Here is a 26826-nt window from a genome sequence, read left to right as displayed (position 1 = left end):
ATTGAAAGAACAAAGGAAGAAAAGACAAAATAAACAAGAAGATTGTTAAGACTTAAACCCAATGAGCATATTTAATTATAAATAAACCAACAGTCTAATTAAAAGGTAAAGATTATTGGGCTGGATTAAAAAAAAAGATCTATATAAGGTTTCCTTGAAATATAAAGATACAGATTTTTTTTTGTTTTATGAAAGTGAAAAATATATACCATGCAAATAATATACAGGTATGAAGGAAAGCAGATACAACTATTTTAATAACAAGCAAAGCAGACTTCAAGTGAAAGATTACTACCAGAAATAGTCATATTATAATTATAGAAGGGAAAATCTGTCAAGAAGATACAACAATTTGAAATATGTATATATCTAAAACACAAAACTTCAGGATATAAAAAGCAAAAATTTACAGAATTAAAGAGAGAAATAGAAGATCCAAAATTCTAAATGGAAAGTTAATATATCCTTTCAGTAATTGATAAAATAGACACAGAAAAATAACAGTAAGGAGACAGAAGATTTGAATAATTCTAATAAGTAATTTGACTTCATGTGTATATAGAATTATTGTGCTCCTCAACTGCTGGACACACATTCTTTTTAGATTCACATGAAATATTTACCAAGATAGGCCACATGCTAGCCTATAAAATAAGTCTCAAAAAATTTTAAAGATCTGAAATCATATAGATTGTGATTTCTGGCTGAAACAGAATTAAACTAGAAATCAGTAACAACAAGAGATCTAGAAAAATCTTGCAATTCAAGTACTACAATTATAAATAACTCATGGTTAAAAAAGAAATCACAATGGAAACTAGGAAATATTTTCAACAATATAATGAAAAACAAGATAGAAAAATTTGCAGGATGTAGCTAAACCAATCCTTAGAGAGTACTTTTATATTAAAAAAGAAGAAAAGATTAAAATCAATGACAATCAATGACTTAAGCTCCTACTCTAAGAAGTCTGAAAAGGAAGAAAACATTAAGCTAAAAATTAGTAGATAAATGGAAGAAAATAAAAAGTATAAATTAATAAAATAGAAAACAAACCATGGATAAAATCAATAATGTCCAAAGTCACTTCTTTGAAAAGATTAGTAAAATCAGGTGGCACCTGTGGCTCAGTGAGTAGGGCACCAGCCCCATATAATGAGGGTGGCAGGTTCGAACCTGGTCCTGGCCAAACTGCAACAAAAAAAAATAGTCGGGTGTTGTGGTGGGCACCTGTAGTCCCAGCTACTTGGGAAGCTGAGACAAGAGAATCGCTTAAGCCCAAAAGCTGGAGGTTGCTGTGAGCTGTGATGCCACAGCACTCTACCAAGGGCAATAAAGTGAGACTCTGTCTCTACAAAAAAAAAAAAAAGAAAGAAAAGAGTATTTAGATATTCATCATGAGTTTGACAACTTAGACATGACAGATAAATTCCTTATGAAAAAACACAACTTCCTAAAACTAACACAAGAAGAAATTTAAAAATCTGAATATCCCTATAATTAGTAAAGACATTGAATTTCTTCCCAAAAGGAATACTCTTTCAAACATTTGAAAGAAATAATACAAAACCTATATAAACTTTCAGAAAACCAGGGAGGAAGGAATACTTCCTGATTCATTTTATGAAGCCAGCATGTGCTGATACCAAAAACCCAACAAAGGCAACACAAGAAAAAGTTCAGACCAGTATTGCTCATAAACACCGATGTAGTAGGGCTGAGTACATTGGATACTATGAAACTAATTTATAGCTTTTATATGAAAGCTATAACCCAATTATAGCCCAAAAATATGAGGAAAGGGGAAAAGGAGGGAAGGGAAGGGAGGAGGATGGGCGGAGGGAGGGTGATTGGTGGGACCACACCTATGGTGCATCTTACAAGGGTACATGTGAAACTTACTAAATGTAGAATATAAATGTCTTAACACAATAAATAAGAAAATGCCATGAAGGCTATGTTAACCAGTTTGATGAGAATATTTCAAATTGTATATAAAACCAGCACATTGTACCCCATGACTACATTAATGTACACAGCTATGATTTAATAAAAAGAAAAAAACACCAATGTAAAAATCTTAACAGAAGTTTAGCAAATCAAATCTAATTTTGTAAAAAAGAATAAATATCATAATTGAAAATGATTTATCTTTGAAATACAAGGTTGGCTCAACATTCAAAAACTAAAGAAAAAGTATATGATCTTGTCAAAAGATGCAGAAAAAGAAAAAGCTATCTATAGAATTCACATCCATTCATAAGAAAACAATAGCACAATAGAAATATAAAGAAATTTCTTCAATCTGATAAAGACATCTATGTAAAACCTATTGCTAAATCAACCTTAATGGGGAAATACATGACTAGCGGTTTGCTCTCACAACTTGTCTACGTGTACAACATCGTACTGGAGTTCTTAGTCAGTGCAAGTAGTAGGAAAAAGAAAAAACATGATTAAAGATCTATGAAACAAGCTACTAGACCTAAGTAGTAATAAGTGATTTTAGTACTGTCGCAGGACACTGTGTGTCATTATAGAAAAGTCATCTGTATTCTTATACACTAACAACAACTGGAAAATTAAATTTAAAAATATATAATTAATAACAGAAACAAAAACACTAAGAAATATTTAAGATTCCATACTAAAATCTTTAAAAATTTTCTGAGATAAATTAAAAACCTAAATAAAACCATGGTTCATTGATTACAAGATACAATATTGCAAAAATGTCACTTCTTCCCTTGTTGATCAGCAGATTCAATGCCATTCCAATCAAAATCCCCGGAAGGCTGTTTTGGAGGGCTGCGGTTGGAATTGCCAAACTGATTTCATAATATATATGGAAATGCAAATAACCTAAAATAGCTAAAACTATCTTTAAAAAGAACAAAGTTGGAGAATTACCCTTCCTGATTTCAAGAAATATTGGCACTGGTGTATACAAATAGACAAACAGATCAATGAAATAGGATAAAGTATCCAAAAATAGACCCACTCATATGTAGTCAATTAATTTTTGACAAAGAAATGAAGGCAATTTAATGGGTAAAGAAAAATCTTTTCAGCAAAGATTTGAAATGTGCTGCAAAGGTGCTGAAATATCTGGATATATAGTAGAACTTCTGTAAGTTTCCTACCCAAAAGACTATAGTGAACTGGTCAATATACAGAGGTGGTCAACATGAGGAACTAGGCCAACTGTACTGATACGTACACGTGGTGCATGTCCAGTCTATGAAAATTAGGTCAACTCAAGGAGGCAGTCAAAGTAGGGAGGTGGTCAACTATGAAGGTTCCACTCTCTATATAAAAATAACTTCAGCCTCTACCTCATACCATACACAGAAATTATTTGAGAAGGATCATAGACCTAAAAGTCAAAGCAAAAACTAAAGATTCTAGAAGAAAACATAGGATAATTCTTCATGACTTTGTGGTAGGCAAATAATTCTGAGAATAAAAGAGCATTAATATAAAAAGAGAACACTGATAAAATAGATTTCACAATAAATAAAAAGTTTTGGCTCATCAAAGATACCATTAAGAAAATGAAAAGGCAAGCTGCAGACTGGGAGACAATACTCATTACACACGTATCTGACAAATATATTAAAAGCTCAGATATCAATCTCCTTAATAAAAAATTAAAAACGAAATTCAAAATAGGCAAGATTTGAACAAGCTCTTCACAAAAGTACATAAACCATTAAGTACACGAAAGGGTGCTCAACATCATTAGCCCCGAGGAAATGCAAATTAAAAATGTGAGCTATCACTTCATCCCCTCTAGAATGGCTGAAATCACAACGACTGAAAATACCACATGGTGAGAATGCGGAACAGCTAGAACCCTAGCAGACTGCTGGGGGGAGCAGAAACCAATGCAACGACTTTAGGAAAAGTTTGTCACTTTCTTATAAAGTTAAAACATATACATATTCCTACTCCCAGGTATTTACCCAAAGAAAGGAAAACACATCTCTATAAAAAGGCTTGGTCAGAGTAGTTCTTTTCATAAAATCTCTGAACTAGAAACAACCTAAATATATCCATATACAGGTAAATGGGTTAATAAATTATACTATATTCACACACTGGAATATTACTCAGCAGTGAGAAAGGAATGCCATAATAGACAAATCTTCAAAAATCATGTTAAATGAAAGCAGGACACAAAAAGTTTGGAAGTACCTAAAAAGGAAAGACTAAGAAATGATAGAAATCACAACAATAGTTGCGTTGGGAGTGAAAAGACTTATTTGGAAAGGGGTTTAAGCTAACTTTGTTAAAACTCTTCAAAAGGTATATACTTAAAATATGTCCACTCCACTGTTGGTAAATTACACTGCAATAATAAAAAAGATATATATGCAAAGCCTTTGCCTTCAGAGAACTTACAATTTAGTTAAGGAAATAAGATATATATGGAGATGTGAAAAACCAAAAAATAAAAAAAATAAGAGCTCCTAAAGCAGGATGTGCCCACAGTCAGGTGAGACTGACAAGAAGAGGGACACCACCTGTCTGTGAGTGAGAGCAGATGGGAAACCCACAGGGAGGGGGCAGGAAGAGGGAGCGGAGAAAGGCGCTGAGGTTCACAGCTAGTCCATCCAACCAGGAGTCCAGTCCTGTTATGAAGTTCAAAGAGGCTAAGAGCTCTGCCCAAGGCTACACAGCTACAGGATTAGACTTTGTGATAGGAGCTGGGGCACGCTCATAGGCTTGAACCCCAAGCCTATGCTCCCTCAGTAAAGGGTATTTCACTTTATAAGGGACAAAATGTGCCAGACAGCTGTGAGCAAGAAGCACATGTGGCAGGAAAAGCCCTGGCTAGTGCCAGGAAGTATCTTTTCTGAGTTCACATGTTTAGAATTTTGCTCTATAGGAGGGAATAAACAGCTGATTCTACTCAAAGGGCTCTACTGCTGTTCATAAGTCGTGAGAGTGTTTATGTCAGGGGCAGAGCTCCCCAAGTGAATTATAGCCTTTTACACACTGTGTACATATAGCATTTTCACAGAACAAAGAGACAGGGCGTGTAAGGAATGCTACAGTTGACCTTTCTCTCCAAACTTTTCCAACAATCTCAAGCTATATGATGTAGGACAGTTTTTGGGGGGTGGAGTGTGGGGGGGCTGTGTTTATCCATACTGGCCTTCTGACACAGCCCAGAGTACTCAGTTCAATTTAAGAATGGAGGCTTTAAACTATTTCTTCTTGCTAGATTGAGCTGCTGGCTTTCTCTTTTATTACATTTAAAATGGATCCATTTTCACTACAGTAGAAAGCAGATTTTTTAACGTTACTTCAGATGTTTTCTTTAGACTGGTGTTAACATAAAGCAAATGTCTCTTGAAGCTCTGAACCAATCTGTTAAGATAAACAGGCTTCACTTACGATATTCCTATACTGAAATCATGGGCTTGCGGTCTGTAACTTCTTAAAGACTCAATTCATACATGCTAAAATGTCTACTTACGAAAAACGCGCGCACACACACACACACAAACATATCAAGATAACTTTGCCATGGAAACCACAAAGACATGTCTGGTTCAGACTCCATAGCACATACCACAAATCATGGCCTATCTTCAAAGGGCAAATGCTGTATATACACAGGCAAAGTCCAGAAAATTAAACAACTGCAAAACTTCACATATAAAACTTACTTTATAAATCCTTTTTTCCAGTTGCATTTCAAGATATGTAAGTCCTTAATAATTGTTACCAGTTACATTTGCATATGCTTGTTTTTTCCTTAAACAGAATTTCAGACTTGGGTATCATGGATCAAAAGGGAAATCACAGGGAAAGATGGCACCCTAAAGTTTCACAGAACAAATCTCGATTTCCACATATGAATCTGGTACAGTCGGCATTTCTAGGAAAAGCCACTCTCACTGTTTAAAGGAGTCCTGACCCTTCTGTAAATGAAGGTCTAATATTATAGAAAAGTATAGGAGAGGCTAGGGGACACCCTGGAAAGGAATGGGGCCTTGGGGAGGGGGAGGCAAGAGTAAGAAGTCCTACCAATGAAGAACATTCCAGGTATAGACGGTCAGGCTGTTAGCAGGTACTTTAAAACTGTCAGAAGTTTGATATGATAAGGACTCTATCTCCCCTGTTTGGCCCCCAGTCCCATGAAAACATGGACACTTTCCAATTTGTTTATCATCATATCCCTAACATAGAGCACAATGCCTGGAACATAGTAGATGTTTACGAAATATTGGATGAGCAAATGAAGAGGATGCTTAATAGTCTTCATTTGTGGGATTCTTTGGAGCTGATCATCCTTCAGCTGGGATCACAGGTGTGAAGCATATGGCTGTTCCGAGTGATAAAGTAATAACCACATGCCACTCTGTAATTTATTTTTGGAAACAATAATTCTGATAACCTGCTACTTCAATCTAGGAGTCCATGGTTCATGAAGATTGATGCTCCAGACACTAAAGTCTTACCTAAAAAAAAACTTGGCCTATTTCTGAATTTATCTATTCCATATGACTGGGGTGAGAACTTCCCACACTGAGAGGTTTGTAAACAACAGTTGTACCCCTCATCTCTTAACTCTACCTGAGAATGACAGCTTTCCACACTGAGAGGTTTGTGAGTAATACTGGACCTCTAATCTCCAAATTCTCACTAGCTTCGACCTCTATGAAATCTCAAGCTTACTTCCATAGTCACTTTAACAGATCTCAGTTGTTTGCATAGCCATTTATTTAATGGGCAATGGCTGTGGCATATGCAGAGATGCAATGAGGGGCATAATTCAAAGAGACTCAATCCCATATAAAAAAGTAGATACTGGATACATCTAAGGAGTATTAAGCAACAATTCTCTTTGTTTACTGCCGCCTGAAATTTTTCATTTTTTAAAAAAAAATAAAAGTAGTCATTACACCATTTACACCATTTACATACAACTCTAATTCCTATTTAGTACTTCTCCACTGTAAATAGAGATATATATTTCTGATAAATCCTACATTTAATTTTATAAACAAGTAAGCAGTTATGGCCAACTTTAGAGACCAAAAGAAATAGTAAGGAAAGGAAATCCTTTCAGATACAGGTCAGGTTCTTCCTGATTAGAATACAAAGGCCCAAACAGTAAATACTTTCGGCTTTGAAGGCCATATGGTCTTTGTTCTAACTACTCACTCTGCTATTGTAGTGTGAAAATATCCATAGATAAGTAAAGAAATGGCCATTGCTTTATTTCAATAAAACTTTATTTTAAAAAATAGGCATAGGGCAAGATTTAACCTGTGGGTAGTAGCTTGCCACCCCCTGGACTAGATTTAAAAAAAAAACATTCCTATCTGTAAGAAATAATGGATTCACTTACTTTGCTCTTTTGGCCATTTCATTTCCATCCCATCTGGGGCTGTATGGATAATTTTTTTGGGCCTGGGAGTAAAGTTGTCCGCTGTTGGTAAAGTGATAGACGGATTGAAATGTGAGAGTTGGCTGATCTCGAGGAAAAAACAGGGGCAGGTCAACTGCAAAGACAGAAAAAAAAGAAAAGAGTATAAATACATCTTAAGACACTTTTTGGTTAAATCAGAATGTTTGGTACAAAACCACAAAGGCTGGTTGAGTTTTGGAAAAAGGTACAGTATGGTGAGAAAGGCCAAGTAGTACAGGGTATCGTCCCTGCCTTTAAGGAGTATACAATCTAGTTAGAGAGGTAAATCACAAGTGAGAGAAAATGTAATCAATATAAGGCATGATGCTAAAAGGGTGCTAAAAGAACTCTATGAAATGGTCACAAAAACTTAGGGCAGAAGTGTGGCTGGGCACTGGCAGCCGTCTGCCTGTCTCCTCCAGCATCTCTCTCGTACAACGTTCCACAGCAGAGTTAGCAGTTTGTCTATCTGTTTTAAGTGTCTATCGTAGTACAACTCTTCAACGGTTGGATAGTGGCTTCCTCATCTACAAAAGAAGTCAGAGGAAGGCTGTTTTCAAGAATGGATTTGGAAAAGGGATAAAGAAGGCAAGTGAGCATCTTTCTACTTTACAGAATATGGCAACAGGACCACCAGAAAAAAAAAATCACTCTATTTCCAATCAAGCAGTCAATTCTGATACTCAGCAGTTTCAATTTCCATATGTATTACCACATATATTTATATCTCTGAAATCAGTGGGAGTTCCTTAATGGAATGTAACAGGGACTGATCTGTTACACCAAATATGAGCACCAAATATGTCTACTGTGATAGTACGGGCTGATTCTAATCCTATTAACATGTGTTATATGCTTTCTCTTTGCATTTTGGGGTTCTTTGAACTTAATTTTGAAAAATAAAATGACTTGCTATTTTTAGTTGAGACAAAACATCATTAAAAACCCAGATTGTTTCAACAGCACATTCTATAAGGTATATAATGTTTGTTTGAATGTTATCCCTTTCTAGGACAAAGAACAGGGACAGTATAAAAAAATTAACAGGAAAAATGTGTATAGAACTTTCTAGCTTTTAAGAATACTTTCTCTAGGGCGGCGCCTGTGGCTCAGTCGGTAAGGCGCTGGCCCCATATACCGAGGGTGGCGGGTTCAAACCTGGCCCCGGCCAAACTGCAACCAAAAAATAGCCGGGCGTTGTGGCGGGCGCCTGTAGTCCCAGCTGCTCGGGAGGCTGAGGCAAGAGAATCACTTAAGCCCAGGAGTTGGAGGTTGCTGTGAGCTGTGTGAGGCCACGGCACTCTACCGAGGGCCATAAAGTGAGACTCTGTCTCTACAAAAAAAAAGAATACTTTCTCTAATTTGTTACTTATAACTGTGAAAGAGACACTACTTTTTAACATTTGCATTTAACAGGTGAGAGAACCTGAGATTCCAAGGTTAATAACCTGCTCACGTCAAAGCTAGGCAGGGGCAAGACTCAAATCTAGTCCCATGACTCAAATCCTGGACTCCTAGTATGCCACACTGCCTCGTCCTGCTCCAATGGAGGCTGGTACAATCTGCTTAGAACTCACTCACTATGTCATAATGACATAGGCTAAAGTTTTCATTGGGAAGCATGAATGAGGTTCATTTTTTTGTGAAATGAGGCAGGTATATTAAAAATATTTATACACTAAATAGTTATACATCTATCAATATCCCAATCTAGGGTGACATTCAACTTGGATGAGAACCTCTAAGCACCCCATATGATTTCTTGAAGGAAAACTTGTGTTCCTAGCAAATTTTAAAAAGGAAAAAACAACAAAAAACCCTAAGAAATAAAAACCTGTCCAGTTGGTAGGGCCTCTTAGACCTCTGAGAGCACTTGACTCTGATGATATCTGACTCAGTGCTGTGGGGGGATTCTATAGATGAATCACCCTATAACCAAAGGGCAAGATTTTGAATGTCCACTCTTCAGTCATATTTTTCAAGCACACAATAAGGCAGTCTCAATACATGGTTATTTGTGCCAAAGCAGAAATTTCATAACAAACTTCATATAGGAACCATACAAAATGTGAAAAAGACTAATTCAAATTATAAATAATTCAATTCAGGAAACCCTTTTGAATCTATTAATATTACAAACGGTATGATCTATAACATCTTTAGTCACTTTGACAAAATATTGCTTTTTAAAATTAAGTTTATATATTTTCTGATTACTCATTTCATTTCCTGTGATTAATTTTAGAAAAAATTCCTATTCACATACACTTTAATCTGACTTTAATTATTTTCTTTTCGTATTATATACAGGTTTCCAAATAGAAAACAGATTGATTAACCAGCAAAAGAGTATTTAACATACAAGCTCCCACAGCTATGATTTAATAAAAACAAAAAACCCCAAAAATACTCCTCCAAAAACCATGCAAGCTCCTCTACAAAAAAGCAACAATTTTAAATAATAAAACCCAATGGCAATCATTTATAAATGCAAAGTAAGTAAGTCATGGCTTACTTCAAAAGGAATGCAGATAATACCACAGGCCATGTGATGCTCAAGCTACTGGCTTTTTTTGGGCTTTGGAATGCATTATGTTTTCTTTCCTTGTTATTTAGTTTTATAGAAAATGACTTGCTGGTATCAGTATTTTGCTAAGCTGAAAAATGATTTTCCTGTCTATTTTTTAATCATCTTCTTTAACCCCCCTAACTGCCCAATTATCACATGAAACAATTCAAAATGTGAATGCAATTTATTTAGTTAGGCAAATGAGTTGTTCTAATTAAAAAAAAAATGGCAACAAGCAAGCTACACACTGATATGTACCATGATCCCCTCCCCCCAAAGCACTGGTGACATGATTATTTCTCCATGGAGATTTGTCTAACAAACTGGCTTTGAAGCCAATACTAAAATTTGAATACTTTCTCTGTGCACATAATAACTGGATTATCAGGAGAACAGGAATGGTGAAAGTACAGAGACAAAATTGGTAATTCACATGTTGAGTCACACATGAGAAAGTACAATTTAAAAGATACAACGGTCTTACTCAACTAAGTTGTATGATGCCTTGAGCAGTCAACAGTTGACAAAAGGATGGCTTCTTTAAAAATGTCCTACACTTAAGAATGAGTTAATAACTAAAATATTTATAAGAAATACTTTGCACTTTTCTTATAATAATTTGAACGGTACAAATTAGTTAAGATTAAAAAAAAACAAAAACTTGTTTTCCTTATCCCCAAGTGTTACTGTCAGTTAACTTTTGCCTATGGGTTAACTCATGATTTTCTGAGGCATAGTTAAGTAATTGCTTTTAGCTTTCAAACAGCTAGCTTGCTCTGAAGGAACCTCTTGGGTTCTAAAGAATTTGGGTTCATAATTTAAGTTATATTAAAATCAATTTATTTTCTTAGAACCCACTGGCTCAGGATTGATTCCTGGAACAAAATCATTCCATTTGGTTCCCTTATGTATTGTCAGTATTGTTTTGACAACTGCTTCCTATTTCCTTCTTCCTATATACAGAGACTAAATTTTGGTCAGCTTTCTACCCACAGAATGGATGGTCCTCACTTATTAGTGGAACTTCAATAATCATTTCTTTTTTTTTTTTAGCATTTTTTTTATTAAATCATAACTGTATACATTGATATGATCATGGGGCATCATACACTCGCTTCATAGACCATTTAACACATTTTCATCACAATGGTTAACATAGCCTTCCTGGCATTATCTCAGTTACTGTGCCAAAACATTTACATTCTACATTTACCAAGTTTCACAAATACCCTTGTAAGATGCACCACAGGTATGATCCCACCGATCCCCCTCCCTCTACCCACCACCCCTGTCCCTCCCCTCCCTTTCCCACTTCCCCCTATTGTTAGGTTGTAACTGGGTTATAGCTTTCATGTGAGAGCCCCAAATTAGTTTCATAGTAGGGCTGAGTACATTGGGTACTTTTTCTTCCATTCTTGAGATACTTTACTAAGAAGAATATGTTCCAGCTCCATCCATGTAAACATGAAAGAGGTAAAGTCTCCATCTTTCTTTAAGGCTGCATAATATTCCACGGTGTACATATACCACAATTTATAAATCCATTCGTGGATCAATGGGCACTTGGGCTTTTTCCATGACTTAGCAATTATGAATTGGGCTGCAATAAACATTCTGGTACAAATATCTTTGTTATGTTATGATTTTTGGTCTCAATAATCATTTCTGAAGCATTACTTTCTTCACAAACTTGTTGAGGCCGACAATGGTGGCTCATGCTTATAATTGCAACACTTTTGGAGGCTGAGGCCGGAGGATTGAGGCCAGCATTTTGAGACTAGATGGGTAGCACAGAAAGACCCTAACTTTAAAAACAAGTTTATTTATTTATTTATTTTTTAAATTACTTGATGTCGGGCACATGCCTATAGTCCCAGCTACTCAGTAGGCTGAGGTGGGAGGATTACTTGAGTCTAAAGAGTTTGTTTGAGGTTGCAGTGAATTATGATGACACCACTATGCTCTGGCTTGGGTGACAGAGCAAGACCCTGTCTGTTAAAAAACAAACAAACAAACACCCAACTTGTTGAAATAAGTTACATCAAACACTTCCAAAACAGAAAGTGTAAAACTGTCCTATAAAAACCAGACAGTTCACAGGACTCTTTCACAGGGTTCTGAACCTGTGGGAGAAGGCAGGAATAATTAAGTTCCACACTAGTTTGCCTCATTCTAAGACAGTCATTGCAGAGAGGAGTTCTCCTGGGCACAGGCCCAGAGCCAGTGGTATTCTCCATGCAATAGCCAAGCATGCAGCTTTGAGAGGAAGCTAAACATTGGCCCATGCTGCCTCTCTCTAATCCACGCTGAGGTTCCACTGGACGGCCACAGTTTTACTCTCCCTCATAAACAAGCTTACCTATTCCAAATGCTCACCTTTCACCACAAGAAGACTCCAGTAAAGTAGTCTCTAAATTCATAAGATTCTAAAAACCTCAACAATGGAAAAATAACATTGACACAGCCAAAAGGAATACCCCACTGTCTATCCAATTCACAGGATAGCTTATCAGATACTCGGTACATTTCAGGCAGAGTTCTAGGAAATTTAAGGGTATGAATTTTCTAGAAAAAATAAAACATATCTAATTATGGTAAGATGAAGACAAGGCAGATTAACAGCAAGCAGTGCTAAGTGAAGGCAGGAAGGGGAGAGTGTAATAAATAAGAGCAGAATTAAGAGGGCTGAAAGAATCCCACTCTGGGCCTGTTCACTGTAAGAACAAATAGCTCTATGCGTCTGAATCATCCATCCCTCAAGCTATCACCATGTAGTAAGTGATGTTCACCCTGATCTTGCTAGCTGGGGCAGCATTCTTGGTTATGCCTATCTAGCAGCCATTTTCCTCCATTTTGTATTATGGGCAGAACCCTCCACCCATTCTAGAGTTTGAAAGTGCTGGATATTCACTTTCTTAGCCTTCTATAAAACTAAGACATGGAAATGTGACTCAGTCCTGCCATTGGGACCTACCAGAGAGGAAGTTGGCTAGGGGTCTTCTGAGAATTATTTTCCTTTCTGATTAAAGACATGTGTGAGGAGAAGCCCCCATTTCATTCTTGCCTTAGATCTTTTGCATGTATCATGTGAGGCTTGAGGCTTGGAGTGGCAGCACCCATCTTGTGACCATGAGGGAGGGTCAGCCTGACATCACTGAGTTGTACCAATTAACACCTGGAACTTAACAGCTCTGGTTTTCTTTCTTTCTTTCTTTTTTTTTTTTTTGAGACAGAGTCTCACTACGTTACCCTCAGTAGAGTGCCATGGCATCACAGCTCAAGCAATCTCAAACTCTTGGGCTTAAGCAATTCTCTTGCCTCAGCCTCCCAAGTAGCTGGGACTACAGGTGCCCACGACAATGTCTGGCTATTTTTTTGTTTAGCTGGCCAGGGCTGGGTTCGAACCTGCCACCCTCAGTGTGTGTGGCTGGCGCCACAACCACTGTGCTTCAGGTGCCGAGCCATCATCTCTGGTTTTCTTATAGTGTGAGATGATTACGAGTCTCTACTAATTACAAGTCTTTACTATTTAAACTTCTTCTAATCAGGTCTTCTCATACCTGCAGTCAAAGGCATCTAAGGATATGTTATTTTTTAAAGCTTCTGTTCAAGAAGGCAGGATAATTGTATAATCTATTTCAGAATATTTCCATTAAGCATGGTTTAAAAACATTCAAGGCACATAAATAGGAATTTTGGTCGTCTGGAAAATTCAGTTTTGTGGGACAATTCAAGCCTTGAAAATGCCAAACAAATGAGGGGTTAACCATAATTGCTTTCCTAGGAATCACGTCATCAAATATTTTCATCATTATTCACAAGTCGGCCATTATTTCATTCCTCAAACCTTCCAGACTATATACGCGTATTTCTGTGCCTTTCCCCTTGTGCCTTTCGGCTAGCAGGGAAGATAATCATGGATTCACTTTGTGGTGGTTATGGTGAAATTCCCATTTCCAGTCTCTTCAGGCCTTTCCAGTTCCTCAAACCTCATTATGGGATAGTTTTAACCCCTTGTTGACTTGCTGTAAACTTACCCTCCAATTATAATTCCATTTGAGGTTGATTATTCCCAAGAGCCCTGTGTACACATCTCATTCCCAGGCTACCCCCACAACCAATGCAAGGAGACTGCCATTTATTTACTGAGCAATCTACGTCTTACTTACTCTACACTAAACCTTTGAGACATGTGGATTCCAACCACTAGAAAATTAACATCACATATCCAGAATACTCATCTACAAGAAATATAAAAGTCATGTTTTCCAGTTCAGAAGTATCCTATTTAAGGCATTGAAAATCAGATACTATCACCTTTTATCATCACTGCTTTCATTTAAGTGACAGGGGAGACTAAATATTAATCAGATTTTGTTAAATTGGTTTTACTTTTCACTGGATTAAACTGGTTTCAAATTTTCACTATATTTTGTGTGATCTGATGTAAATAGGTTACCTTTGGGGTCTTAACCCAGAAACAGAAGTCTGAAGTTTCTCGACTTTTACTGTATATGCTAAAAAACCTATTATGGAAGGAGATAGCATGTTATGCCATTAAAGTCAGATAAAAATGGGTTCAGGCCAGGTACAGTGGCTCATGCCTATAATCCTAGCACTCTGGGAGGCCATGGCTGGTGGACTGCCTGAGCTCACGAGCTTGAGACCAGCCTGAGCCAGAGCGCGGCCTTGTCTCTAAAAATAGCCAGGCCTGTGGTAAGCACCTGTAGTCCCAGCTACTTGGGAGGCTGAGGGAAGAGAACTGCTTGACCTCAAGAGTTGGAGGTTGCCGTGAGCTATGACACCATGAACTGTGTCTCCAACAACAACAAAAAAAGGTTTGAATCCGGCCCTACCATTAATTAGTGGTGACATCACAGCAGAACAGTTCATTCTTTGAATCTGATTTTCTCATCTACAAAAAGAGAATAATAATTCCTACCTCATAGCATTTGTTGAAATGGTTAAACAAAAAACTGAGCAGGTACTTAGCAAATGCTTATTGCTTTCCTCTACTCCACCTTTTCCTTAGTTTTTCTCTACCTAGCTTTATACACTGCTCCATAGAAAATGTAAAATAACTATAGTATAGGCCAGTGATTTTCAAATGGTGTGCCGTGAGAGGATGTTAAGTGTGCCACAAAAAATTTTAAAGATTATTAATTAAGTTATTTTTGGAAGAAGTTCAAAGCACAGTCAGTATATCCCTTTTCTTACTCTATTTTTTATTAACATAATTTAAGTGTGCTGTGAAAGTTTAACTATAGGCTCAAGTGTGCCATGAGACAAAAAAACTGAAAAAACACTGGCATGGTCTTTCAGGTACTTACATCTTTCTAAACTCTGTACATACCTTCATATCTCAGCAAACAGGACATACTAAATGTAAATTAGCCCTTTCTTGATGTCAGCACATTAAAATCACACATGAAGGCCTCAGGTGTTGAGGAAGACTTCCAGGCTATTTCACAAATGCCTCCTACTTCAGAGCCTCCATTCCCCAAACCTCTGATTTCTAACAATGTACCTCAAAAACTGTATTAAAATTATAATATTCAACATATATGAATAACAAAAGATGACTATAAGTCATGTCGAGAATCTCTTGTAATTGCAGAAGTCAATGTAACTTGACTATTACAAATTTAATACAGTATTTTCCTTTTTTAAAGTTTGTATACTTTTTCTGGACCTTCTATATTCACATAAAGTTCAAACCCATGCATATATTATTACATATCATTCATGAATGTCTGTGGACTGGAACTATAAAAACATGGGAAAGATACCAAATGAAGGCCAGTGGTCACTTCGGCAGGTTAGGGAGAAGGAGAAAAGGTGAGAATGCACCAGTGAGGGGGGCACTCGGAAGGTTTCAACTGACAGTGTGCTCATTCTTTAAAAAAAAAAAAATCAGAAGCAATTGGGTAGGTCCATGAGTACTTGTTTTTGTACTCTTCATATACTGTGTAAGCTTTAAATAGTCATAATTTCAAAAAGTTTTAAAATGCAAGGACATTAATATTCATAGCATCAGAAAACAATCATGTATGATTCCATTTATATAAAGTTAAAAAGTAGAAAAAATAAATGAAATATTGTTTATGAATAATATCGTAGGTGGTAAAGCTATTAAGAAAATCAAGGGGGTGGTTAACATAAAGTTCAAGGTACTTCTGGGAGAGACGCTCAGAGAGTTTCTAAGATACTGGCACTATTCCTATTGCTTAAGTTGGGTGGTGTTTTATTAACCTTTAGAGTATGTGGGTATGTTTTACATGATCTTTTTGTGTGTGTATATATTCAAGCCTTCCTTGCTTGACCCACCCTTGCTTCACTCACCTCTCATGCATCACACATTTAGGGGGCATACTCCCCATTCCAGGCCCCATGCTAGAACCGAGGGCCAACTTTCCTGGGGAGGGACGTCTCTGCACCTCCTGTCTATTTCACTGTCTGGGTTCTGCAGCCCCTGGGTATTCCTGTGTTCCTGTGTGGCTCCTGGCCCCTTGCTGTTCTGACACTCTCATTTTGTCAGGCCTGGCTCCACGTCTAATTCCTCCACCTTGTTATTGCTTCCAATTCCGTGATGCAGTCCCAGCCCCAGTCTCTTCCAGGAAGCCTCCCTTGTGTGCTCTGTCACTTAGTGATTTCTCCATCCTCTCTGTCCACAGAATCCACTTTCCAGCTGGACTGCTACCTATTTGAGTATACTTATGGCGGTGTTATATCCTTCACGTGTGTACCCCTGGGCTAGACACACAGTAGACAGTTAACGCAGATGTAGTGACTGACTGCCAGAGATCATAAGGGCGAGGAAATGGTGACTACACTGGACATTATAAAAAGGAACATAATTTCATGAGATGCAGAAATAAATCTAGTTAAAAAGAACACCATTAATAGAACTTAGAGCTTTTTTAACTTCTATTTTTAAAATCATTTAGTCACAATAAGTAAACTCCTGGCCTGAGAGGATTAAAAAAAGAAATCTGGCTAAATTAGGGAAGAATTTGATTAAAGGATCCTTAAATAAACTAAAAATATTCAAATGTAAAATCCTTGATACTTAAAAACTGGGCAGAGTCTTTAACAAGTCATAAGCTTTTAATTTTAAAAAATTTATGGACAATGTACCAAAACCAGATAATTAGAAGGAAAAGGACAAATGCGGTGTCTTTGGATAAAGCAGAGGGATTGATATTGGTCAGTTTAAATTCTAATCTTGAAAAAGTAGAGCAAACCAGCTAGGTACAAATTTGGAAATCCTGTGACTACTCCAAAGTGAAGGATGACTAATGTGGCTTTATGAAGAAAGAAAACTTCCTCAAACTAATCTAGTTTCTTTCTTTCTTTCTTTTAAAGGAACTGGTTATGACCTTTATATTCCAATTTGACAAATATTCCCTGAGCATCTACCATGTGCTGGCTCTCAGGAAGCCATGCTAAGGCCAGGCCGCAGCACTAGCGCGTGCTTAACCTTCACTGTCTCGGGAAGGGAGAGGGTGGAGAGGGTTTTAATAGAAGTGCTCACCACCACGGAGTACGGGTGGGAGGTCTCTCATCTAGGGCCTCCCGAAGACTGATTAGATGAGACGGCTCGGAACAGAATCTAGCAAGACAAATAAGACTATGACAGGTAGTTGCAGTGGGAAGAGCTGACTGATGAGGGAGGGGAAAAGGGAAGCAAAACCAGGCAGAGAGAATAGTATGGAGCAGTCACAGCAGAGGAAGATAGAGAGGGCGCGGGGGGACGGGGTAGATGGAATACAGGTTGGAGGATAGCATCCTGGTGCAGAAGATGTCCCACTGTTAAGTGTTCTGAACACAAAGCAAAGGAGTGTGGACATTTTTCTATGAACGGTGGCACCCTTGCACATTTCTAGGGAAAATATCCTGTACCACTCATTCCAGTGGGTTAGACGTCTTCCTATGATTTAAACACCCCCAGTACAGAGTACAACCTCTAGACTAAAGAATGCTTTGCAAAGTATAATACACAAATGAAAGAAGTTGTATTTATTAATAGATAGGGATACTCATTTACTTCTCAGAATAGGAACCAGTTCCTCTTTGCAATCTCTTAAGGCTTGCTTATGTGTCCCTTATGTTTAGGGGAGGCTCTGAGTGAACAATTTGATATTGGGCTATTGACAACTCCATTTTCTTTTTTTTGTAGAGACAGAGTCTCACTTTATGGCCCTCGGTAGAGTGCTGTGGCCTCACACAGCTCACAGCAACCTCCAACTCCTGGGCTTAAGCAATTCTCTTGCCTCAGCCTCCCAAGTAGCTGGGACTACAGGCGCCCGCCACAACGCCCGGCTATTTTTTGGTTGCAGTTCAGCCAGGGCCGGGTTTGAACCCGTCACCCTCGGTATATGGGGCCGGCGCCTTACCGACTGAGCCACAGGCGCTGCTCGACAACTCCATTTTCTTTACAACAACTCTGACTGGCTATGTCAACAATTCACGCAGGCAAGCCAGAGGTTTGGTATTGGATGCAAAACTGGGCTGGGACACAGTCTGAGCCAAGTATCTGGCAGATGGTTGTGTTTCCTCATAAGACAGGGTTAGAAGCCCTGGCCCCCACGTCATTCCCCTAGGCAGAAACCTTCATTAGCCTGTTTTTAAGTTGTGCATTATACTCTCCAAGCACTCTCTATTCTCAATATACACTGTGCTGGGGTATTAAAACTATAGAAACATGTCCAACGCACTAAACAGGTGGCATGGAAAACTTGTAGAAATGTTCAAAAGTAAGCCACTCCATCCTCTGGTGGCTTTCGGTTCAGATCCGTCTGTGAAATGGATGGGAACAGCTTGTCCAGGTGTTCTGGCAGGTTAACTGACGTCTGTGCACCTCTTCTCCCATTCCTAAACCTGAAAAAACTCTAACCTCAGGGTTGACCCTGAGCCATGTACAGTGTTTGCCATAGAGACTGTGTTGGATAAAAGTTGCAACCTAAAGGAATGTAAGAATATGATGGTATCCTGGAAAGAATATGGTTTTTGGAATTTGACAGACCTGGGCTTGATTCTATTCTGCTAGGTGCTAGGTTTTCTCATCTCTAAAATGGGATAATATCTACCTTGCAAGGCTGCTGGATGGTTACGTGATATAATGAGCACATGTGGAGAACACTTGGCACATAGCAGGAATTTCTAAGTAATACCTGTTATTACTCACTTTCCTCTTAGAAGCAATTAAAACAAACAAACCTGAGTGTGTATACTTCCTTTTTCCAACTTGACTTTCCACTGAGAATATACAACCCATAGATCAAAAATAACCATGTCCTTTCAATTAAGTTTTCAACTTAGTTTGTTCAGCTTTTTATTTGAGACAAATTCGGGTGTCCTTAGAAACTCTTTTAATTCTACAATTTTCTTTCTTCAAATAAAAAAAAAAATCATGGCTCTAGAGCTGTGGTTCTCAACCTTCCCAATCCTCCTAATGCCACGACCCTTTAATATAGTTCCTCATATTGTGGTGACCCCCAACCATAACATTATTTTCGTTGCTTCTTCACAACTGTAATTTTGCTACTGTTATGAATCGTAATGTAAATATCTGATATGCAGGATGTATTTTCATTGTTACAAAGGGGTTGCAACCCACAGGTTGAGAACTGCTGCTCTAGAGACTATATGGTCAAACTGGGTCCTGCAGCAAAAGCTGACCACAAACCAGAAAACCTGTACACAGGGAGCATGTTGAAATGTGGTCATTCTTTTGTGCTCTGATAATACAGTCTTCTCCCCATCCTCAGAAGAGCTTCCTTTAAGGTAAAGGCTTTTTCTTTTTTTCTAAACTAGTTATTTGTGAGTGGTTTTGTCCTTTGAAATAAGATCAGCAATCTAACTGATCTTTGTCTATTTAAGGATTACCTACTACTTGGCCTGTGAATTACCCAGGTTTTTGTTTTGTCATTATTTTTGGCCAGCTCCATAGTCATTATTTCTTCTATAAAAATGATGGGAGGAGGCCATAGGGGAATGGAAATTAATTAGTGTTCTTCTCTATAGAAATTCCAATTAGAAATTTCATTTGAGATAGAAGCATCATTGCTGTCTAAAACGATGTTTTTACATTGGCACTTTTTTTTTTCACTTCTAACTCAAATGAAAAAGAAAAAACTGCATAAATGTAAGGTGATCACATTGAGGCAAGCCCCTGACCTACACGAGCTGCCAACTCCCACATCCAAATGTAAAGGAGAACGATGATTTTCAATTGAGGGTACTGAACAGTGCTATCCTTAGAAAAGCTTGTTCATTCCCCTCAGTAAACCAGTCCAGATGGTTGTACTTTCCAGATAACTAAGGGTTTATTCATGAAACTCAAAAACTTTTTTCATTTTTACTGTTTTTGAGAAAAACTTTTATGAAACAGACATTCACATTTACTTTTCCCTTATCCTTTTCTAAATGACTCCAAGTCAAAATTATGATTATCTATTCTTATTGTGGGCCATCCAGTCTCATGACACCAAGAGCTAGCGACACATGCCAGTTCCTAAACGGAGTATCTAGCATCTACTGTTTGTAGTTTCTTGGTTCCCCCACCCCGACCCTCCTAGGCCCAGGCTGTGAGGTTATCCTAATGGAATCCTCACAATGGTTAGTGTACACGTGCACCACACACCTTCTCTGGGTGGTCAAGCTGCTGGGAACCTGAAGCAAACAAAACACAGAATGTTCCAAGGGACTTGGGAATGGGTGCCCCAAGCTTATTATTAGATGTAGGGTAAGGCCTGGGGGGCTCCTGGTGAGGACAGCACACAGACTTTGTGACCCTTGAGTCTACTTCTTTCCAGCTGCGTCTGAACAAGTGTGCTCCCAAGCTGCACTGTGGAGAGGTGAGACATTTGCTTAAGAATCTCCATGTTGCATCACAACAGAGAATATACTCAATAATGCACTTCGGCATAGGCCTTGGAAACTGTTTCTCCATTTGACAAATGAGAATATTTGGCACAGAATGGTGGACTGCCTCAACTGCTTCATCAGCCGCAGAGCGATCCCCAGGGACCTGACCCACGTGCAGCCAGCAACGTACACCAGGCCACTTCTATGTAACAGTACATCTCCCTGCAGGAACAAAATGACCGCCCCAACAGCTGTGTGACTTGGGGTTCTTAACCCACATTTGAAAAGTCTCAGCAGAAATAATAGTTGGGCATGATGGTTGTTTTGTTTTTTATTCCAATTAAACATTTTTTTTTTTTTTAATGCTAAGAAAAAGGAAGAAGATCAATCTTTACAGAATACCTACCGTGCGCTCAGTGCTTTCTGCCAAGGACTCCCTCTCGCTCATTTCTATGAGGGAGTGTACCCTCCCGGGGGCAAGCCAGAGAACTTACGGGCGTTCTCTACCACAAATGCTCCAAATTTGATTTATTGCTTGTCTCTGACATTCTGGAAGGAGCTTCTACTTGGGCATTTTGGCTTGTTTACCATCTCAGTCAGTGGTTGCTACAGGCAAGAAAATTGGCTGTTGATCAAAACAGCACAAGTCTGAGAGACTGACATACACAGTCACAACGGACTGGGAGGAGCAGTGGGATGTGCTTGTTTTTCAGCCAAGCTAAGCTCAAGGGTACAATGGTCTCAGCCTTTAAAGAATTTTTATTTTTGATATTTTAGTTTCCGTATTGTCTTTCTTTTGGTTGGGAAAACATTTTATGGGCATTATCTATGGGGTTTTAAGGGCATTTGACACTGTGGCTGACTTCTGTTCTTCTCCACAGTTTCTATAACACTGTATCGATCTGCCACTTCCCTTTTCAAATTTTTACTGCTTCCTTGTCTCCATCTGCTTAACATCCCCTCACTGCCAAAGCTCAGTTGAGGGACTGAATAACCCTGAAGGCCTGGTCAACCCTGAAGGCCTGGTCATTTAGCCTTCTTCCTTCAGAAACTCACAGACACAGTCATAATGGAAAGGGAGGGAGGGAGGAAGAGGATGTGTTTGTCATTCAGTGCCAGTTAACCTCAAGGGTACAATGGTCTCAGACTTGCCAAATCTCCATACCATTCCCTAGCTGCTCACCTGTGCTCCAGTCTGGTTACTTTAGAGGCATGGTGAATGTATAATGTAAATGTTATGATTTAAATGTTTTCACATGTCTTATTTGTAACCTTCAAGGTGGGCATTCTACCCCATTTACAGACAAAAATGCCGAAACTTAAGAACACAAAGTAGCTTGTTTAAAATTGTTATGTGACAGAGTTGGCCTTGAATTCAGGTCTTCGGGTTTTAAGTTCAGTGGTTCTGATGCCACTAGAATATTCTGTTGTCAACTACGAGAGAATAACTGTTTGAAATTAAAGCTATAGCCTGCTCCCCATTCACACTCATCAGACTGGTCTAATATCTGCCAAGGGCAAAAGACTTTTGAGTCACCTGGGACACCCTTCATTTTGTTGTTCCCATCCCTGGAAAGGCACACATCCTGGAGAGGTCACCCACAGGGCACTGCCCTGCTGGGAGTGAACTGGTGGGGCTGCAGGGTCACAGTCACTTCCATCGTGGTTAAACAGAAGGGGTACTATATGTTTTTAAAAATACTAATTTACTTCATATGGCTTCATATACTTTTGATTAAACCACAGAACAACTGGTGAGCCCTCCTACACCCACCATTTTAAGTCAGCTCCAAATACAAATCGGTTTTGCACCGAAGTAGTTCAATTAGCTTTCTTTGCCTCCAGGAACTGCCTTTCTATCTGTCCACACAATGAGGCCAACTTAATTACCTTACTTCCACCCCTTGGTCTAGTCCATAGGGACTAGGCCAAGGTCTCACAGATAAAAATACAATCCTTTTTGAACACTGGAGGGGTAGCTCAGGGAGGCCTAGCTAGTTCTTTCTTTTAAAGAAGGCAAGGTACCACCCATCAAGCTCAGGTTAAAAGACTAAAGCTTGAATACAGATGCTGAAGTTCATGTACACAGCGCATTTAAGGACAGATGAAAAGAATCAGATTAGAAATGAAAAAGAAAGGCAAGTTCCAAGGGGCTTTAAAACAAAGTACTTTAACTTGTTTTCTAGGTACCTTAACCTTGGTTACACCTCAGCAGAGCCTGCTGTGGAGTTAACAGCTAACCCCTTCTCATTCAGCCTGACCTGCTGCTCTTAGAACAAAACAGCTATTCTCAATGCCCCACCTTGCTCCTGACCCCTTACCTATACTCTCCGTGATGGAAATCTCTTTGTTTCTAGAGCCCAAAGGTTCATTTTAGATATATTATTAATTGGTTTCATGGAAAAACAGGTTTGGTTCCTTAAGTGTTCAACTGGCTAAGTCAGCCTTAGCTCATAGAAGAATTAAACTGAAATCTGCAAAGTAGTGCCTGAGCAGGCAGGAACCTGGATCAAGAGGAGAGGTGAATGGGCCCTGAGGCTAGAGGGATGCTTTATTAAAGGGTGCCATATTTTATGCACAGACATCTGTATCCAAATGGGGGGTGTGTGTGCATTCTGTTTTAGGGGCAGAACAGTTTAAGACTTGTACACAAAAAGAAAGTTGTCTGTCTGAATTTCAAAGAAGGTATCCATGAGCATTCTGGGTAGTGGGAATTAAAGCAACTTTTAACACAGTAAAGAATAACCTAAGGCAGTGGTTCTCAACCTTCCTAATGCCACAACCCTTTAATACAGTTCCTCATGTTGTGGTGACCCCCAACCATAAAATTATTTTCATTGCTACTTCATAACTGTAATTTTGCTACTATTATGAATCGTAATGTAAACATCTGATATGCAGGATGGTCTTAGGTGACCCTGTGAAAGGGTCGTTTGACCACCAAAGGGGTTGCGACCCACAGATCGAGAACCTCTGACTTAAGGGATTTTAACTACTTGAAAATCAGTTATGATCTGGCATGACAGTAGGGTCAAATGCAAGTCAAATGAGAAAAAAGTATGTAAGTTTGTACATTCATTTAAAAAGCCTTAGATTGCCCTGTCTGTACCAACCCCTGTGCTAAAGATAGGAGATTTCATAATGAAGCAAAAAAGAACTTTGTCTTGAAGGGCTCATCATTGGGGAAAGTGAGCAGACAAAATGATCTCCAGAAAGTGTGAGAAGTACTAAAGCAGAAGGCTGAATTAAATGCTGCTGGGGTTCTAGGAAGAGACTGACCAGCCACCCCCTCAGGCTAGCTTTCCTTTCCTTTTGTTTCATAGCATACCATCTTTGTTTTCTAGCTAATCGAACTGGAGAGAAGAAAAAAAGAGTGAAGTAACAGCTTTGCTCTCCCGGAGGTTTCCGGCTAACTAAAGCTCAGCTCCAGGGCCACCTCTTCCCTCCTCCTTCCAAGTTGCCTATTCACCTGGTGGTGGCAGAGAAAGCAAAATGCAAACACCTCAGTGGCTCTGAGGGGCCACTAAGGGCAGACCAGGCAGTGGCACCAGCTGTGTGTTCACTCTATTTCATGTTCTTTGCTTAGGGGGTACTGAACTCTATGCCAAGAAATTTTAACCTGTCCTCCACGGGTTCCTTCTCATTGTACTGGAGGTTCTCACCCCAAAGCACCCCTCTTCACATCACCTTGCTATCTACTGCCCATTCCCCAAACTCTTGAAAGAGGATCTGTTCAACATCTTCACTATCAATTAATTCCATAACCCACTGCTACCCACCTTCCACCTATACTGATGCATGGAAGTTTCTTTTATTACTCCATCAACGAGTACCACAACCACCACGAAGCCAATGCCTTCACTCTCCTGTTCCCTGCCGTTTGTGCCTCCGCCAGTCCTGTCCTCTCCTGCCTTCCTGGTGCCCTCTCTCCCAGCTCTCATCTTATCACTCTGCAGTTTCTTGGTCTCCATCAGGAATCTTCTGCCCACCACCAGCTGTCCACCTTCCCCAGAGTTTTCAGTCCCCTCCATCACAGATTCATCCTACGAGAATTCCACCAGCTCTGTGGCTTCAAATGCCACCACCAGGTGGGTCACGAAGCTTCAGTCTCACACTTTTGGCTACTTACTATCTCCACCTGCTTAACCATGTAAACCCCTCAAACTCAATACAGTTTTACTCATTTGCTTTCTTGCAAATTCTGCTACTCGTCTTTAATTCTCAGTCTCTCCTTAGATACTCGAGCTAAGAATTACACAGTAATCTGCAATTCCTCCCTCTCCCTCACTCCCCAAATCTGAGTGTTCAAAGTCCTTTTGATTCTACTCTGAAGTATTTCTAGAATAAGTCCTTCCCTCTCCCTCTCTACTCCCACTGTTTCAGTCCCTCATATTCTCTTGCCTGAACTAGTTTCCCCAAGCAGCTTATCTACCCCTGGGTCCTTCCTACTTGAATTCATCCTCCCCTCTTCCATCCTTATAGTAGAGTTGAGAAAATGCTATACCCTCTTCAAAATCCTTCCAAGCCTCTCCATCAGGAATCAGGTATTATTGTGAACACTGGACATACAAGGCACTTCGTCACTGCCAGGCACATTTCATTCTGGCCTCATCTCCCCATTACTCCTTTAACTCACGTACCCTCAAAAGTCAATTTTATACATGATTCCCAATCTTCAGAATGTATTACACATCAGCCCACAAGTATCTGGTCTTTCTGTCTGGGACATTCTTTCCTCTTTACCTAGAAAACGTCTGTTTGTACTTAAAAGACAAAGCTCTAGGACATTTCTGTACAATCCCTGAGAAGGGGATTTACATGTGTGTATTACAGCATTTTCCACACAGTACTTGTATTTCTGTGCTTGCACGTCTGTCTACCTTACCAAAGTGCAAACTCCTTAGTGAACCTATCCGTTTCTGTGACCACGGGGCCTGATACAGGGCTTGGTCCACAGTAGATACTCAAATGTTTGCTGAGTTGACTTGAAGGTACACAAGACTTTTCTCCTAAACAATAGAACCCAACTTTAACCTCTGCCTGCCCTAATGTTTGTTCTTAGTAATAGTGCTGCAGACATAGCAGGTAAGGAACGAAACTTATTGTCAGCTGGTTACAGAGGCAGCCACCAAGCAAAAGAAGTGGTTAAAAGTGGCTGTCAATGAGCCGCAGGGCAGGGTACTCTCACTTTTCATTATATGTCTTCTGGAGTACCTGCTTTCATAACTATCTTCCTGTTTTTTTGATAAATATAATAAACAATTTTTTTTTTTTTTTGCTGGTTATGAGTAATCTTTTGAAATATCTGCCAACTGCAAGGGACCACTTTCTGTATATTTCAAAGAACAGGTTATGTTGCAAGAGCTCAACTGTGAATAGGCTGTGTAATCAGTGTGTGCCAATGACAAGGGGGCGATCCTAGCGTGAGGCTGCACAGTGAGGGTCACAGAGCCCTGTGTCTGAGAACAGAGCAACAACAGCCCTGCACAAACAACATGTGTTTGCTCTGCCACGCCTGTGTATGTACTACTATGATCGCCATCATCCATATGTGTACTTGGTGTATGTTTTCTAAAAAACCTAAGAAAATATGATTTTACTTGTATTTTTTTTTTTTCCAGTTTTTGGCAGGGGCTAGGTTTGAACCTGCCACCTACGGTATATGGGGCCGGTGCCGTATTCCTTGAGCCACAGGCGCTGCCCTGATTTTACTTCTAATCTCTGACACAGGTCAGAAAGGGAGGATGCCTCTGAAAGCTATTTCCGCCAGCTTATGGAAACCAGAATTGTAACACTATAGGCTGAAGATTTTCATACATACAGACACATACGTGCACATGCATTTGGTTAAAGTACTTTATTAATGCTGGATGTGCTAACACAGGGTGAGGCTGAGATTTCTACTGAAGATGATAGAGCACGTGGGTCATGAGCTGAGCATGGAAAGGTGACACTGCAGCGT

The 26826-nt window shown here is 39.1% G+C and overlaps 1 protein-coding gene across 3 annotated transcripts in view; it reads right to left on the bottom strand.

Moving 5' to 3' along the window:
* Positions 1–26826, bottom strand: part of BABAM2 (BRISC and BRCA1 A complex member 2) — a 474143-nt gene that overhangs the window by 27043 nt on the left and 420274 nt on the right. For 2 of the 3 annotated variants that reach the window (XM_053587206.1, XM_053587205.1), the window contains exon 11: positions 7367–7520. In XM_053587206.1, the coding sequence (XP_053443181.1) occupies positions 7367–7520 (154 nt within the window). Of the gene's footprint in view, positions 1–7366; positions 7521–26826 lie in introns of those variants that run through there. The other variant, XM_053587207.1, reaches the window with a different exon arrangement.

This window comes from Nycticebus coucang, chromosome 4 (assembly GCF_027406575.1).
Source record: "Nycticebus coucang isolate mNycCou1 chromosome 4, mNycCou1.pri, whole genome shotgun sequence".
In the NCBI taxonomy this organism is placed as follows: Eukaryota; Metazoa; Chordata; class Mammalia; order Primates; family Lorisidae; genus Nycticebus; species Nycticebus coucang.
The sequence above is the reverse complement of the archived record's forward strand: the minus strand, read 5'-3'. Positions and strand labels throughout refer to the sequence as shown.